This window comes from Eleutherodactylus coqui, chromosome 5 (genome assembly GCF_035609145.1).
Source record: "Eleutherodactylus coqui strain aEleCoq1 chromosome 5, aEleCoq1.hap1, whole genome shotgun sequence".
In the NCBI taxonomy this organism is placed as follows: Eukaryota; Metazoa; Chordata; class Amphibia; order Anura; family Eleutherodactylidae; genus Eleutherodactylus; species Eleutherodactylus coqui.
The window spans coordinates 76819064-76834431 of NC_089841.1; the positions used below are offsets into that span (position 1 = coordinate 76819064).

The 15368-nt window shown below is 43.4% G+C and overlaps 1 protein-coding gene across 2 annotated transcripts in view; it reads right to left on the reverse strand.

Annotated features, from left to right (window-relative positions):
* Positions 1-15368, reverse strand: part of PARP8 (poly(ADP-ribose) polymerase family member 8) — a 261740-nt gene that overhangs the window by 25876 nt on the left and 220496 nt on the right. For both annotated transcript variants that reach the window (XM_066602737.1, XM_066602738.1), the window contains 5 exons: positions 15197-15289; positions 14763-14888; positions 13463-13528; positions 6801-6868; positions 3431-3479 (listed from right to left, as the gene is read on the reverse strand). In XM_066602737.1, the coding sequence (XP_066458834.1) occupies positions 3431-3479; positions 6801-6868; positions 13463-13528; positions 14763-14888; positions 15197-15289 (402 nt within the window). The remainder of the gene's footprint in view (positions 1-3430; positions 3480-6800; positions 6869-13462; positions 13529-14762; positions 14889-15196; positions 15290-15368) is intronic.

Sequence of the window (15368 nt, forward strand, 5' to 3'; positions counted from 1 at the left end):
TACAGGGCTTTTATGGATCGAAGACAAAATTATACACTAGTTTTATGGGTTTTGGTGAACTTTTACTTTGGTTCGAACTAATTTGGACTAAACCAAACTTTTTTGCAAATGTTCAGCGAAATGGCTGAACAAAACTTTTCAAAAGTTCACTCATCACTACTTATGATCATTAGGATGTTTAATGCAAAGAGTTTTTTTTTAATAAAAATATTGGAGACGTCTGAATATTGAAAGACAATGAATATAGAAGAATTCAACAATTGCCATTGAGTTGTAATGGGTATATAATGTTATTTCTTACACTGTGAATGTGAGATGATCAACTATTATTAACTAAACTTTGGTGCAGGCATAAGCAGAGCCATTGCACTTGTGGACTGTTATAGATTAGCAGTTCCCTGTGATGGTAACAGATGTAAAGCAATTTTTTCAAAATGTGGGTGGGGCCTGGCTTTTAGGGTTGTGAAAGACTATTCCAGTTCCTAACTGCAGTAGGTTTACACCTGGTGCAAGGAGGTACTACCAGATGCCTCTTAAGTCTTAACACATTTGTCACTGCTAAATGGGCACTGCCTTCATTTAAACTGGTACTGAGGCCTGAGTCACAGGGGCGTTTTGACGCACAAATTTTTGAACGCATCGGTTATGCGTTCAAAAATTTGTGTGACGGGAGCGGGCGTCACAGTGTAAAAAACGCTGCTAGCAGCATTTATCAGCTCAAAAAGAGCACTGCCCGCTATCCCTTGATGCGGCTGTGACAGCTACAGCAGGGGATTCCTTGGATGTGTAACCCCTGGATACTGTCACATTCAGGGGCTTCACATGTTGCCAATAGGGGCCAGAGGCAGCTGCGGCGGCCTCATTGACATACAGAAAACATTGCGATCCTCTGCTACAGCTGTGAAAGCTGTGGCAGAGGATTTCTTCATCTCCACGGGAAGTCCCATTGTCACTGAACACTGTGACAGTGTTGTCACAGTGTCTAGTGAAAATGGGACTCCCCGTAGAGAGGAAGAAATCCTCTGCCACATCTGTAACAGCTGTGGCAGAGGAGAGTGATGTTCTCCCATTGAATTCAATGGATCCGGCAATACAGCCTACTCCATTGAAAGCAATGGGCTGCCGGCAAGCACTGCAGTAATTTTCAGGGAAGGGCTTAAAATATAAGCCCTTCCCTGAAAAATCAATCCAAAAATATGTAAAAAAAAATGTATACTCACCTCTCCGCAGCTGCCGGGGCTCAGCCACGTCCAGCCAGTTCTTCTCCTGCACTGCTCTGAGGATTTTTCAGCAGGCGGGGATTTAAAATCCCCTCCTGCTGAAAGAGCTGCCTCTGATTGGCTGAACACTTTGACCAATCAGAGGCAGCTCTCAGCTATTGAATAACAGCTGAGAGCTGCCTCTGATTGGTCCCTATGCTTAGCCAATCAGAGGCAGGACTCACCCATTCATGAATACACAGAACACCGGTTTGCCGCAAAATGCAGTTACATGTGTTCTGCGAACCGGTGTCCTATAATCTTCACCGCATGCATTTGTATGCATGTAAAAATCAGACATGTGCCCGTTTCCATTGAAAAGCATTGGTTCTATTTAGATGCAGAGGTGCGTACAAACGCCCATGTGACTGAGCCCTAAGTGAATATGCCCCATATTCTATTTTTTTTTGCAATAATGCCACTTTTTTGCATCTTGAAACAGCAGCCCGATTTTAGCCATCATCCCAAAGATTGAGGAAGGTCAATATTTAATGCTCTTTGGAAGCAGTTTGGCTGATACTCTGTGTAGTTTCCGATACATTTTGTCAGGTTTGCCAAAAGAGATTCTACTACCACTGGTTGAAAATACTAATAATGTCTACTGGGTTATGTATACTGTCATGTGTTGATCAAGTACAGTATACAGTCTGGAAAGGGTCTAAATGCAATATAGGTTATGGGCTCTTGAGCCACTTATACAGATGCAGCAAAATTTTAACTTGACTATGATAACTTTCTGTGACAAGTGATATTATCATAAAGGGGTTTTCCAGGCGGTCCCTGCTGTCAGAGCCAGGATGCATCAGGGTCAAAGTGGAAGCAGCTGCTCCAACTCCTGTGTAGTGTCCAGTGCTTGTAACTACATGCGCAGCTCTCATTGAAATCTGGATGCTGCAATTGAAAAGTTTTGTTATCTTACCACGGCAGAAGCCATTGAAAATGTATTGAAAGAGCAAATAAACCTTGGCAAAGAAAGTTATCTCGACATGTTAATAGCTGGATTAAACGTTGCTACATGTGTATGCCCAAACTAGACATTGATGCCGTAACTCAGCAACTAATTGAATATCTTTCCACAATATGAACCTTATTCAATGGTTTTGGAATTACTAGCAAATGGAAGGAAAATTAAACTTGGTCATCCAAAGAGATTCTCTACTAACACTGGACAAAAGGGAGTATGGATAGTAATTCCACTGGGCCACCAGGAAAATCTACTGTACTTTAAGTGAGCCATGAAACATGTAAAAAATAATTCCATTGCCTAATCAGTAGAATCATAGAATGGTAGAGTTGGAAGGGACCTCCATGGTCATCGGGTCCGACCTCCTGCTCAGTGTAGGATTCACTAAATCATCTCAGACAGATATTTGTCCAGCCTCTGTTTGAACACTTCCATTAAAGGAGAACTCACCAACTCCCATGGTAACCTGTTCCACCCATTGATCACCCTCACTGTCAGAAAGTTTTTTCTAATATCTAATTTGTAATACTAATACTTTGTAATATCTAATACTCTTTATAGTAACATGCTCTGCTTCCCCATTTTCCCCACATAACAAGAGTGATCCCAATGGGTCACCATGGAAGGAAGCATTAAAAGGGTTGTCCAGTTGTGAGCTATTGATGACTTATACTTAGGATAGGTCAATGATAGCAGACTGTTGGGAGTCTGCTGCATGGAATCCCCACTGATCAGCTAAATGCGGATGTGTTCATGTACTAAGCTGATTTCTGCAGGAGGCAGACAGCTCTGTTTCCACGGTAGTGGCCAGATGTGGTATTACAGGCAAAATTCCCCATTTACTTTAATGCAGTGGTAATGGAGTCATCTGCTTCCTGCTGAAATTAACTGCATGCAGAAGCACACTGACTCTGCCAATATCTGAGTTGGTAGGGATCCAGGGCAACAGACAACTGCGGATCTACTATTAATGGCCTATTCTAAGGACAGGCCATCAACAGTTTACAACTGGACTATCCCTTCAAATCTACTGGGACATCAGGAAAACTATGGGGCTTGTGTGAACTGTTCACCGTCATGCAATACAATATAGACCAAGATAAAAAATGACCCAAACAATACAACACGCACCAGTTAAAAAAATACAATAGCACTCCATATAATAAACCCATATGATTTCATTGGTTATACAGGAAAAGAAACTTACCCTGTTAACTGGCAGTTTCACTATATGAGACCTATTACTTGAAATAACCCTGCAAAAAAATAAGCAAAGAATAAACAGATGTTCTCCTCTCCTTAGATCCTAAATCTCAGTATGTGTTAGAGATTTGCATGGTAATTGTGCAGAGAATGGCGGGTTCTGCAAATATCAGCCACTTCTCTTATTGCCTTTACTGTCGATATCTTAATGCGCGAGGTAACAAAGTGGAAATGAAATGGTCTCGGTTACAGTGACAAACACTGTCTGTTCAACACTAAGGATAAAAATTGTGATGAGAGTAATAAGCCAACACAGAAAGCCAAGCGCCTTGAATCATAATGTGGTATAAAAGATTGGCTGTGTTACCTACAATTGTATTCCTATAACATGATATGCTTTCAGCAATCAAAATCTTCTGAAGCACAGGAAGGGACTCTTATATTGTATTGCACTGATGAGAACTAATAAGATGTACCGAAGCTGGATATACAGGGTGTAGTCAAAAGGTCTGATCCAGCCCTATATCTCAATACTGGTGTCCTATATTGAAATAACAATAGGTGCACAGGTCCCTGGGGCCCCCAAAACATGGATTTTAATTTTATGTTGAGGCGCCTGCAAGAGACAGAAAGTAAAACCCACCTGCAAAGTGAGAAGTAGCATGTCAGAACCATAATTCAACTTTTCATGTCTCTCTTAGTCCTGTGGGACCACTTAAGTAATGAAGGCGTACTCAAAGTGGTCTCCTGCTGCAATGGGGAAGATCATCTAGGAAGTTATCTGCTGTTGTCTGCAGAAGATACAGAGTCCAATCTGCCTTGAGAGTCTTTGGAATAAGCACAGGTCCAATGGACAGCATCATGCATGTAGGGGGCCACTTCGAATTCACTTTCCTTAGGGCCCATTTACACGGCCTGATGATAGCTCAAAGATTACTCAAACAACAGTTTGATTGACAGCTTTGAGCGATCATTTTGCATAAACTTTTAAGTAGCTACTCAGCTATTTAAAAGCAATTTAGTGTGCAAATGAAGCCTTAGCCTAAAGCAGTTAATAGCCCGGAGGCTCTTATCTGCATTCAGATCCTTTGTTCTCTAGCTGGAAACAATACTATCAGCACTCCTTGTGGAGAACTGCTGATAAGGCTGACTGACGGTTTTTAGGTTGGACTGAATTTAAGGATCAGCTAACAGTGCATGAAATTTGCACGAAGGGCAAACATTTAGACGCAACGATTATTGCAAAACGATCGCCTTATAGCAATTTTTTAGTGACCATCGCTCCGTGTAAATTGACCTTACTCCTGTCATAACAGCAGTCCCCTGGGGCTTAGAAAGATAACCATCGTCTATCGCATTAATGTCTTCCTACTCAAGTATGCTATTGTTATTTTAATGTAGGACACCAGTATTGAGATATAGTGAGATTTTTTTGACTACACCCTGTATACTATAGTGCTAGGTATTTATCCGTACTATGTCTGTAGTGTTAGATTAGTGGGTCTACAACTTGCGGTTCCGCAGTGACTGTAAGAGTACAATTTCCAGTATGCTTGGAATTACAGGGTATGCTAGGAATTCAGAGATTTCAATCTCAGAGAATCCTTGACGGCAATATTTGAGCATCAGGTTGTGGACAAATGGGAGTGGCCTTTCTGAGGGGTATGGCTTCTATAAAAGGGAGGGATCAAATATATTCAGAGCCCCTGCAATCATTTTAGTCCCCAGACCAAACCTATAACTTTATTCTAGACTAGATGTCTATCCATCTTGCTCCCAGTTCTCGTTCGGCTCCGGGCACCATGACACTGGGTCCTGGTGCTGTCCAGCATCAAGATGTTCTTGCATCTCCATACACCAGATACGGGGGGATATCAGGATCCAGTGCAGCAGCGCAAAAGCAGTTTAAGAGTCGGGAGTGAGTAGGGCAAGTATAGAGGCTGCCACATACTGGACTTATTCAATAGATGATGGCTTGTTCTGTCTTTTCCTTCTCTGTGCTGTGCCCTGTTTTTAGACTCCCTCCTGGATACCAGGATGAAAACCTCATGTCACAGGGTGACAGGGTTAACATCTAGAAATTGAAGTTTTGCAACAGATGGTGGCAAAAGCATAATTTGAATTTATAGGCTTGGTACAAGATCTATATTGCCCCTCGCATTTTAGGCTTCATATGCCTCTTACACTGAAAAGCCACTTTATTAGGGGCCAACCCTTTCATGATTGGAGTTTCCCTACATGGAAATTAGACCCGTGACCCCAGTGTGCAGCATAAAATCAATTAACACCTTTTCCGTGAATCAGTTTCAGTGTGAATCCACATTATACTGGGAAAATCCAGCAATCTGAACGACTTCCAGTGAGGCCTGGTCATCAGTGCTAGACTAGCCGGAGCCAGGATTTCATTGCCAGCCTTGTGGAGTTTTCTCGTATAAGGGTGTGTTGAGTATACTGAGAATGGCGTGATCAAGGAAAAGCATCCAGCAAAAGAGGATTCTGTAGACATAAAGAACTTGTCCACAGGGTCAGAGGAGGATGTCAAAAATCATTCTGATGAACAGGCGGTGCACAGTTATCCAAATTGCAGCCAAACACAACACCGGTGCTCCAACTAGCACTTCTGTAGACACAACTCATTGTTTCTTAGCAAGAATTGGGTTTAACAGCAGATGACCAGTTCTAGCGTCATTACTGTCTAAGGGAATCAGATAGGTGAGACTCCAGTGGGCAAAAGAGAGCAAAAATTGAATCACCGAGCAGTGGAAAAACATCTCCTGGTCAAATGAATCCAGATTTCTTTTGCACCATGCTGACTGGAGGTGAGAATTTGGTATAAGCTGCATGAATCGATGACCCCTTCCTGTCTACTGTTTAGAGCATATCAGTACCTCCATCTAATCTGAAGCAATGAGAATGACTTCAAGACCTTGTGGAATCTATGCCGTTATGAATTGTTGCGATTCTGATGGCCAAGGAGGTCCAACACCCTACTAGATGGGGGCCTCTAATAAAGTCATCATTCATTTGCTAAAAAAATGGTTTTTTTTCTTTTGAGTTTCACCTATTTGTCACCATTTTTCAGTTAACTGAGATCCCAGAACCATTTTTAGAGCACCTATCATTTGATGGCTTTTTCCTTCAAAAATCCCTCCTGTGTATTACCAGTGCCTTTTATCCCATCAGCCTGCCACCATATGGCTCCATCTGATGATACATTCCTGGTAATGCATTCAGCTTCAGCTCATCTGCTGTCCTTTCAGCCCCTTCCGCTAAGGATCTATTTCCCAAAATCACAGCAGCAAATTAGATTTGGCAGATAATGTATTTCTCAGGAAACTACGTAGACGGTTTGCTATATAAATAGCCTCACAAACCATTGCAGCAACGGATGGGCTAGGGGATCTTGCTTATCCATCTGCTTCTTGATTTCCAAATAAGGTGCCTGGAACAAATAAACACAATGTTAATTAGTGGGGTATACTCGACTGTACGTGATGGAGACTTAGTGTACGACGAGTTAAGCATTGCAGTACCAAGCCATGCGAAGTACGGACACAGGAATGGTCTGCAGTACTAGCGGTGCCTGTAATGCTAGGGTCACGTCAGGACAAACCTCCTCATCCAAAGCGTAAAATTCCTCAAACCCATCACTGTCACCGTACAGCAGCACCTGCTTTATGTCAGTAATTGCAGCCCTTACTACAGTTGCAATAAAAGTTATTCAACCCCAACTGCAAATTAAGTTTATCTGCCAAATTTATAGGCTTTCAGCTGTTTGCAAAAAACAACCAAAGAAGAACAATTTAACCCATTTAGGACCAGCCACTGTATATATACGGCGGCTGGTTCTGGGCTTAGAGCACCGCCGACAGTAAAAATACGGCGGTGCTCTAAGCTTCCTGTCTCTGCAATCAATCAGAGACAGGAACGGGTTATCAGCTGTTAGTGACAGCTGATTACCCGAAGCAGAAGGCAGGAGGGGTTTTTAACCCTTCCTGCCTTCTGCTTCCCCGATATCCAGTGCTCAATGAGCACTGTATGGGGAAACTGAAAGTAACATTAAGGCAGCAAAAACCGCAAGATTTCCGCCGGGAGAACCGCCGCGGCGGCTTTGAAGCGGCTCGGCCGCATGCTTTTCCGTTGCAGCCGGCGCTCCCATAGAGGAGAGCGGGGCCGCGACATAAATAAACAAAAAAGGAAAGGTAAACAGACCTGCTCAATCTTTGGAAACCGCGGCTGCAGCCGCCGCAGCCGCGGTTTCAACCGGATTTACGGCAGCGGATTAGCCGTCCCGTGTGGATGAGGTTTCTGAGAAACCTCATCCACATGGCTGGCTAATCCCGAGATTAGCGGCCACGGGCGGTTTTGACGCGGGCGGATCTGCTGCGGCAAAACCGTGGCAAATCCGCCCTGTGTGAACCCAGCCTAAGGCTCGGTTCACACAGGGCAGATTTGCCGTGGTTTTGCTGCGTTTTTTCCGTTGCGGTTTTGCCGCAGAAGAACTGCTTCTGCGGCAAAACCGCTTCAAAGGTTAATTTGGGCTTGCGGATTTTGCTGCGGATTTTCGTGCGGAAAAATCCGCAAGCGTTTTTTTCCCCAGCGCTTTTTTACTTTTTGGCGCGGTTTTGGCTGCGTCCATAGAGGTCTATGGACAAAAAAGTGCTGCGGAAAAGACCAAAGAATGGACATGCTGCATCTTTTAAAACCGCGACGCAGTTGCATTTCCGCACTGCGGAATTTTTGGCAAATCTCATTTGTGCTGCCTTGCACTGCAAACGCAGCAGTTTTGCCGCAGTGCGGATATGCAACGGCAATTCGCAGCAAAATGGCAGCAAATCTGCCCTGTGTGAACCCAGCCTTACTTTCAGTACGGGAGCCTCGGGGGGTCATGTGACCTCCCGGGATTCCCTGCTATGCAGAGCTGGAGGGTCAGACTAGACCCTGGCAGCTCTGCAGGTGACTAATGTCACCACAGGGGTTCCTTTCCCCTATAATTAGGGCTCCTATGGACGCCCTAGCTATAGTGGAAAGTGTGAAATAAAGATAAGAAAAAAAAAAGTGAGTGTCCCCCAGAGGTCTTATATGACGTCATGGGGGACACAGATAGTAAAAAACACAATTACATAAATAAGTAAGACAAAACAACAGAATAAAACAACAATACATACAAAAGAAAGAGAATAACACAAAGCAGACACCAACAAAAACCGTCGCCGTATGCGCCCTGTAAACCAAAGCCATACATACTATATATCAAAATGTCCGAAATAAATAGAGGAACCCATTTCCATACTTTATTTTAGTGCAAATATAAAAATAATTTTTTAAAAAAACTATAAATGTTAAAAAAATCATTTTTTTTTAGCATTTTACCCCCAATAAAACTAAAAAATGGAAAAAAAGTCAGTGAAAAAGATATTAAAAAAATAGTCCTATATGTCACGGGAAAAAACGCAGCAAAAATAATTTTGGTAGCTAAAAGAAAAAAAATGGAGCAGTAAAACCGCCACATGGGTAAAATCCCTTAAAAGTGTCTGGTCCTTAAGGTACAAAACAACCTGGTCCTTAAGGGGTTAAAGGGAACCTGTCACCTGCCTAAATCACCATAAACTAACTTACTCTGCTGTTTTTGGTTGAGATTAGTAGGGAAGTGGACTTGTTATTTGTATAGCACCAACTTATTCTGCAGTGCTTTCAGGTAATTTATTACCCCCCACCAAGCTGGGTACTCATTTTACCGACTTCGGAAAGATGGAAGTCTGAGTCAACCTTGAGCCGGCTACCTGAATCACGTGGGGATTGAACTTGCAACCTTCAGGTCCTGAGTGAGAGCTTAGGACTGCATTTCTGCTGTCTTAGCACTCTGCGTCTTGTCTCCCGGCGCATGGACTTCAGCAGCAGCAACCAGAAAGCAGGTGAGTATAAAAAATACTTCACCCGGCTCTCTATCACCTCGTCGAACATCAGCATAAATTAGTTCATGGTGCTTTAAGCATGTGACAGGTTCCCTTTAAATTGTTCTTCTTTGGTTGTTTTTTGCAAACAGCTGATTTTCGGGCCGCATGCAGGCAGCACGGGAACCAGGTAGCAGGCGAGTGTGAAAAATACAGCACCCGGCTCCCTGTCGCCCGCCCTAACAGCACCAAAAGCTAGTTTATAGTGCTGCAGGCAGGTGACAGGTTCCCTTTAAGGGCTCAGTCAGACGGGCGTTTTTTCATTGCGCATGTTTTGTGTGTTTGCGATTTGCATCTAATAGAGCCAATGCTTTTTAATAGCAGCGGTCACATGTCCAAATTTAACATGTGCATTAAATTCGCGCATACAAAAGATGGAACATACGGGTGGCAATGGATGCGGTCCTATGTTTTGTTTTTTTTACGCGCGCAGTGCAATCTTTTTTACGCGCGACTAATCCCACGTTAAAACGCCGTCTGACGGAGCCCTGAGTGGCCCATTCTCTTTACTTATGGCTTATTTACACGGGCAAGAAAATTGTACAAGTTCTATGCATTTGCGCGACACACAGAACTCGTGCAATCTATTAATCCGTTGTTTCCAATGGGCTGATTTACACAGGCGTATTTCCCCTCGCAGCGATGCTGCAAGACAAAATGCGCGCTATGTGCTAATTATTTGCTACGGGCGAGTTTAAAATTGCATCACACTCACATGAAACTCGCAAGTTCATGCAATGCGATTTTCATTTTTTTCTATTGAAACACGCATGTACTGGGATGTGATTTTCTCACAAAAAATATATCAAACACATTTAAGAGTATGATGTCTGTCCAGGTTTCTCAGACGGATATCACTTGCCCGTGTGAATATGGCCTTAAGGGTCATTCACATGAACATATTGCATATTTTGGTGTGTGAATATGCAGTGTATTCACAGATTCAAATACCCTGATTGTCTGCGTATTTCTGCCTATCAGATAAAAAAATGCAAGAAATCGCACTGATTTCTTGCTTAATATGCAGTGATCATGTAGGTTTCCCATGAATTTACTAAGTATCTACGCAAGACAATTGATTTCAGTTGGCTATTTCTGTGTTTTGTTATGCATGACTGAATGTTGCATTAAAAATCTGCAACTGTGAATGAAAACATTGAAATCAATGGGTTTAATTCACTGCGCATTTCATGTGTAAAAAAAATATGCGTGTAATATGCTGCCTATATATGCTCATGTAAATGAGCCCTTAAAGGGGTTGTCCTGCGCCGAAACGGGTTTTTTTTTTTTTTTCAATAGCCCCCCCGTTCGGTGCGAGACAAACCCGATGCAGGGGTTTAAAAAAAAAACCGATAGTACTTACCCGAATCCCCACGCTCCGGTGACTTCTTACTTACCTTGCGAAGATGGCCGCCGGGATCTTCACCGGTGGACCGCAGGTCTTCTGTGCGGTCCATTGCCGATTCCAGCCTCCTGATTGGTTGGAATCGGCACACGTGACGGGGCGGAGCTACGATGAGCAGCTCTCTGGCACGAGCGGCCCCATTCAGAAGGGAGAAGACCGGACTGCGCAAGCGCGTCTAATCGGGCGATTAGACGCTGAAAATTAGACGGCACCATGGAGACGAGGACGCTAGCAACGGAACAGGTAAGTGAATAACTTCTGTATGGCTCATAATTAATGCACAATGTACATTACAAAGTGCATTAATATGGCCATACAGAAGTGTATACCCCAACTTTGTTTCGCGGGACAACCCCTTTAAGGTCCATTTAGACACAATGATTATCGCTCAAAATTCGGTAAAAAGCCATCTTTTGAGCGATCATCTTTGTGTCTAAATGCACATTTAGCCATATTTCTAACATGCAATCAAACATCACAGTCAACAAAGCCCTAGACAGTCCAGATGGTTGATGTGTTTTATCTCAAGCACACCTGATACAACTAATGAAGCCCTTGATTAGTTGCAGCAGGTGTGCTTGACATAACACCATATTTGCAAATGTGAGCTCTCATCAGGGCTTCTATTCAGGGAGTTGAATTATTTTGAGACTGCAGTAGTCATTAAAAGTGGAATTTGTGTTGAATCCGGGAATCCTTGATATATTAGTTGTGTTGAGCTATTTTAATTGTTCCTGCTTGATTGTCTTTTGCAAACCGCTGAAAGTTTGTACATTTGGCAAATATACTTAACCCTTTGCAATCCAATTTTGGATTCAGGGTTTCCTAGGGGGCTTTCTCTTTCTGCCATTATACATTGGCACCATGTGCTGGCTAGAGCCAGTACTGTGGTACGGGACATGCTAGAGAGGCCCCCGACAACAGAGCGGCCAGTAATATACAGTAAGAATACCCTGCCGGACGTCTTCCGACATGAGAGCTGTGCAGCCTTCAATCAGAATGTCTTCAGACGTCAGACAGTGGATTGGAAAGGGTTAATATGCAATGGGGGTTGCTCAATTTTCATTGCAATGGTATGTGCTCCACAGCGGGGTTTCTTAGGGTCTTTGACACTGTCCAAATGAACAGGGCCGACCATATATTGGATGATGCCAGGCACTTCTGAGGGTGCTACCCTTATCATACGGTGTACAATCATACAGATAACTATACCATACAATGCATAATTATAATGTCAATTATAAGTGCTATATATTATGGTGCGCATGTAACACTACCATAATTTGGGCATATAGCAGTTGGGCAGGGCAACGGCTGAACACAGGGTATTGCACAAGGAATCGGCTGAGACCTGGCAACTTGAGCTTTACTAATTGCAGAAACTGGCTGGTCTTTACTCAGTCTGACATTATTTAATCAATGGTGACAGTATAGGGACATCCCCACTCGGCAAGGGAAATGGTATCACCCAGTTGTCAATGCATTAATACATTTCCAAGAGGAATAATAAATAAATGGCACAATGTAGAGTTATAAGGAAAGATGCCCCGGAATGCCTATTTCATACCATATTCAAGTATTTACTAAAGCAGACATGTCAAGAGAAGTGATGGGTCCTTTTAAACCTGCACTGCAATTGGTTGCTGTAGAAAGCCTTGATAAATGAGGATGTGTTTTAATAATGTGCTTTAAGGTCCACTTGTAAAATGAAATAAAGGAAGAGATTCCGATAATAACAGTTAAAGGGGTTGTCCGGTTGTAAACTATCGACGGCCTATTCTCAGGATAGTCCAACAACAGTACATCCACAGGGGTCTGGGATCCTCACCAATAATCTGTTCACCTGGCCAATGTGCTGATACAATGAGCTGATTTCTGCAGAAAAGAAGACACCTCCGTTCCCACTTCAGTGGCCAGGTTTGGTATCACAGGCATAGTTCCCATAAACTTTAATGGGAACTTTTTCTGTATTACCAAACCTGACCACTGAAAAAGTAACGGAGCTGTCTGCTTCCTGCAGAAATCAGCTGACTGTATGAGCGCACAAGCCTAGGGAACAGCTGATCAGCAGGAGTCCTAAGAGATGGACCTCAGCCAATCTACTATTGATGTCCTATCCTGAGAATAGGTCATCAATGGTTTACAACCACACAACCCCTTTAATAATCTGATTTTTAGTATCCCAAGCAAAGCCAAGTGAAGACGATGGAAGTTGAAGGGACTGGTTTATGCCACCATGCCCTCATTTAGCATACTGCACAGGTTCTATCGATAGGCCATATGTATACTGTATGTTGAAGAAAGTTCCTCTAAGTTTCCAGTATGTCTTAGAAGCACTGGTGTAGCGATCAATGGCTCAGCTGTCTTAGCCACCATAGGCTTCCAAGCCGATGGGCGAAGCCCATTAGGTCTAGAGTGGACCCCTGATGATCTGAGCTCTACTATCTGCCACTGCCGCTCTGACTGTATCACTCTTGGCAGTGAACCGTCACCGCTGGAGGATCTGCACATTAGTCTCTCTTCTGATATCATTCGATTTATGTGAAGAATATAATGAAGGAGTCATGACTGTTCCCAGGCAACAATTATACAGGCTATATTTATCAGATGCCTCATCCAAGTTGTTGCATAACAGAATCAAATGAACCTTGTTAAGATCTGAACTAAATGCACTCACTTGCGTCATCTCTCTGATGGAAGTGATACTGTCTAATGCCTTCATAACTCTGTCGTAGTTCTTTTTCTGTTGAGAAAGTAAAGACGAGTCAAGAAATCCACCGATATCGAGGTTGTAATTCGTGTTGGGTGAACCGAACCAGTAGAACCCGGTTTGCTAAAAGTTCAGTTTGGCACGAACCTGTACTGAGCTTTTAGTAAAGTTTGACCCAAAACATGGTTCTAGTGGTCCACTTTGCTAAACAGTAGTCCTGAACACCGGTGTATAACACTGTCCAAAAACCATGAAAGCCCTGTATACCACTCTGATGTCGCACAGGGATTTTATGGCTCTTGGTGTCATACACCAGTTTTAGGGGCATTATTGAACTTCCGCTTTGGTTTGAACTAGAGATGAGTGAGTATACTCGCTAAGGCACATTACTGGAGCGAGTAGTGCCTTAGCCAAGTATCTCCCAGCTCGTCTCTAAAGATTCGGGGGCCGGCGCCGGTGACAGGTGAGTTGCAGTGGAGCGGGGTGGAGAGAGGGAGTGAGAGATCTCCCCTCCGTTCCTCCCCGCTCTCCCACGCCGCTCCCCACCCCCCACTGACCCCCGAATCTTTAGAGACGAGCGGGGAGATACTCGGCTAAGGCACTAGTCACTCGAGTAATGTGCCTTAGCGAGTATACTCGCTCATCTCTAGTTTGAACTAATTCGAGCCTAACCAAATTTTTGCAAAACTTGGAAAGCCAGTCGCACTTAGCACTATTTACAATCTACATATAATGTTGAGTAGCTTTCTAAGTACAGATGTATTTTGCTTTAGCTTGACTCTTAAAGGGCTTGGCCTCATGTCCACGGGTAGATCGGATTCCGCATGCGTAGCCCGCAGCGGAATCCGACCCTGCCCACAGCCGAGAACACTGCGGTTACTTGTCCGGGTCTTCTATTTCTGGGTCTGTGGACATGTGCGGAAGCGCCGGCACACATGTGCAGTACATTTTTTGAACTCCTGCTTTCCTGCGGAATCCACAGCCCATCCATAATTCATTTGCGGAAGGGCCGCGGATCAGACAGCTCCCATTGACTTCAATGGAAGCCGTCCGTATGGGACCTGCACTGAAATGCAGCATGCTACGATTTCATTTGCGGACGCCTATGCTTCCCTATAGGCGGCTTGATTTGCCGGATCTTATATCTGTATATATTATTTTTCTCTTATGATGGGAAAGGTTGAAAAAGCGGAAAAAAATCCATCTAACCTAAATTAAATAAATCCGCAAATTTATGCAAAAAAATTTGAAAAGCAGAAGTACTTACTCGTGGATTAAAGGCCAGGGTCTGAGGATCATTGGGGTCTACCACTGAAGGATATGGCTCAAATATGACAACTTTCCTTGGAGAGTCCAAAGCAGAACGACACATTGACACAAGGAGATCTACAACCTGCAACCATAACAGGGAGAACATTAATCGAACAGCAGGCTAGACATCAAATCTGGAATCCCAGCTGATCGCTGAGCTGATGTACTCTGTGCTGCTGTGGACGCTCCACTAGCTACAAGCCATTGGTTTACTATAGATATGAGGAATGGCACAATTCCAGTTCCTTCCTAGCACAGCAGATGTAACCGAGCTAGAATAGAATCCATAATATCAATTATCATACCACTTGATTTTTAACAGCGCCAAATAAATGATGCGGGGAAACTATTCAACGCTTACTTAATTGTCTGTAACATTAGTCTATATACCTGAGCACCGGTTGCAATTTCATCTGCAGCTTCATTCATTACACCCAGTGTCTGAAAAGCGAATACACAAAGCTCTCTTTCACAAACAGTAGGCTGTCGAAAGAAGAAAAATGACAAAATATCAATTCATATTGCGCTGATAATTATACAGTTGGGTTTTTATTACATTTTT